The 2,494-nt window shown below is 39.3% G+C and overlaps 2 protein-coding genes across 2 annotated transcripts in view; one reads left to right on the top strand and one right to left on the bottom strand.

The window, feature by feature from the left end:
* Positions 1-172: 172 nt before the first annotated feature.
* On the bottom strand, positions 173-1,323 carry SARC_01277 (hypothetical protein). Its single transcript, XM_014305023.1, has one exon. The coding sequence runs from the start codon at positions 1,268-1,270 to the stop codon at positions 440-442; it is 831 nt and encodes a 276-aa protein (XP_014160498.1). The 5' UTR covers positions 1,271-1,323; the 3' UTR covers positions 173-439.
* A 261-nt stretch (positions 1,324-1,584) lies between these two features.
* The window catches only part of SARC_01278 (rRNA-processing protein FCF1), a 3,316-nt gene continuing 2,406 nt past the window's right edge, over positions 1,585-2,494 (top strand). The window contains exon 1 of the mRNA XM_014305024.1: positions 1,585-2,162. Within this exon, the coding sequence (XP_014160499.1) occupies positions 1,716-2,162 (447 nt within the window). The 5' untranslated portion in view covers positions 1,585-1,715. The remainder of the gene's footprint in view (positions 2,163-2,494) is intronic.

Raw genomic sequence — 2,494 nt, forward strand, 5'->3', positions numbered from 1 at the left:
GTATATATACATCTACATATATATATACATATACATACATATATATTGTTGATTCTGTTAGTTATATACATATGGATAGATAAATACACACTGTACCTCCCTGGCAATATTATTTCTAAAACGAACGTCAGATGTTGGCGGTGGACGAATAAAGAAACTGACAGCATTTAGACACCTTGAAGATTGTACTTTAATTCATCTGGCATGGAGACACGCTAACTAACATCGAAAATGTGTGTGTCTTGCGAGGGTAATTGTTTTGTTTTCGAAGGATTATATTGGATCTATCTTTGCTTGATATGGCCTGTGCCCTGAGACACCTTATTTACGCACAGAGGCAAGTTGAACATGGGGAAGAGTTTCTGACAGACTAGCTTTTGCCACTTCCGATAAACGATAGATATGTACGAAAGTACATATATGAATATGTATATGAATCTCATTTGTACTTCTTCTCTTTTGTCGACTTCGTGGCCTTGCCCCACATACCACTGCCTTTCTTCAGTATCTTGTGCATATCTTTCAACATGCCTAGTATGACCTCAAAATGCTCCAGCGCTGCCATTGCCGCCAACACTGAGAAGAATCGCTTGGCTAATACTAAAGCCAGGCAAACCGGAATTACAATCACAAACAAAAACGGGAAGGCAACCACCCCAGCTATAGCAGCCAACACAGGCGTTGACCCTGAAGCATTCTCGTATGCATCTACGGCGTTGTCGTATATGTAGTCGACCTTTATGTCCGGCAAGTAGGACGCTACATCTGTCAAGAAGAAAATCATACCGAAAAGAATAACTGTCTTGTATGTCTTAGAGATCACATTGATCCAGTACCGCATTCGGGGGCTGTAATACTTCATAGTGTACTTAGAGTGCAAGTAGTGGTTGATGATACCCTTCTTGATCTTAACCCCATTCCCCTTAAGTTCGCACACAATGCGTTCAATGTCACTCAGTTTCCGTACGTATATCTTTACCAGCTCAGCAGGCCTAGTAGCCCCGACGGGTGTGCATTCTAAAGCAATCTTGTTTGTGCTTGTAGCAGATAGACTCCCAGCGTCGCATAGATTGATACGTTCATATGGGATTTCATAGTGACTTTCGGTTTCCGATGCCGCGTCTGAGTTAAGGTGAAGCTTCTTGCCGTCTAAGTAAATAGAAGTTTTATCATGTCTAAGTGTGCCCTCGTAAAAGCCAGCAACTGTTTCGTATTTCACATCGAATGCAAAGGGTGCGGCTGGGAAGTATACTTCCTTTTCCTCGCTCATATTGATGAGTGACACCTGATCGCTTCGTTGCTTTGGGATTGACTTGATATCACAATAAGTCTGTACTGTCTCTGTGAGCGCGCCTCTACTCAGTATTGTAGGAGAGAGTTTGTCTACACTCTATGGTCTAGACCAACCAGGTTCTGCATAAATAAATATCAGTGGTTCCGAACTTCAGTCGATTTTTTCCCTTTTGTTTCTAAAAATCAACACAACAAAATCTTGACGCTTGTTGGGTTTTACGAAACCCTGGAATATAATTTCCAAAAACACGTGTACCAACTACGCACAGAGTTACAGAGTGTATCAGAGTTGCAGAGTACAGTATACTCAAGTTTAAATATGTATCTGAATCGACAGTCTGCTATAGACAGAAGTTAAGTTGTCAAGCACACTGCAACCTAGGTTGATATAGATATATTCTAGTGCATCACAAAGAATCACTATGGGTAAAGCAAAGAAAACTCGGAATGCATCCGTAAAGCGTATGGTCAGCAAGGCCGATCCACGTTTAGAGGCAAATAAGGTCAAAGCGGAAGCGAAGGCTAAAAAACTGGCCAAAGCAGAGGAACCTCGGAAAGTAGTACAAGCATCTACAGCCCTATTTTTCCACTACAATCAATCGCTGGGCCCCCCTTTCCACATACTTTTAGATACAAATTTCATTAATTTCTCGATACAAAACAAGATGGAAATCGTGCAGAGTGCAATGGATTGCTTATACGCCAAATGCGTACCTTGTATAACCGACTGCGTGCTGGCGGAGTTGGAAAAATTGGGATCTAAGTATAGAGTAGCGTTGAGAATCGCCAAGGACCCCAGGTTTAAGAAACTGAGATGTATACACAAGGGAACATATGCCGATGACTGTTTGGTGGACAGGGTGATGCAGGTAAGCACGTGTGACAAATGGTACATAATTTTCCCTTCACCTACAATGCATGGATAGAATACTTAGAAATTGTTGTATATCCTGTAGAATACTCGTGGCATAATTGTCTACATCTATATTGAAACTTTGCGTAACAAACGACATAATATATATATATATATATATATATGTATATGTATATATGTATAAAAGCACGCACGCACACACACACATATATATATATATATCGTATTATATATATATATATATATACATATATATATATATAAATATATATACATATGTATATATATATATTTATATATATAAATGTATGTATATATATAAATATG

The sequence above is a fragment of the Sphaeroforma arctica genome (genome assembly GCF_001186125.1).
Source record: "Sphaeroforma arctica JP610 unplaced genomic scaffold supercont1.49, whole genome shotgun sequence".
Classification (NCBI taxonomy): Eukaryota; class Ichthyosporea; order Ichthyophonida; genus Sphaeroforma; species Sphaeroforma arctica.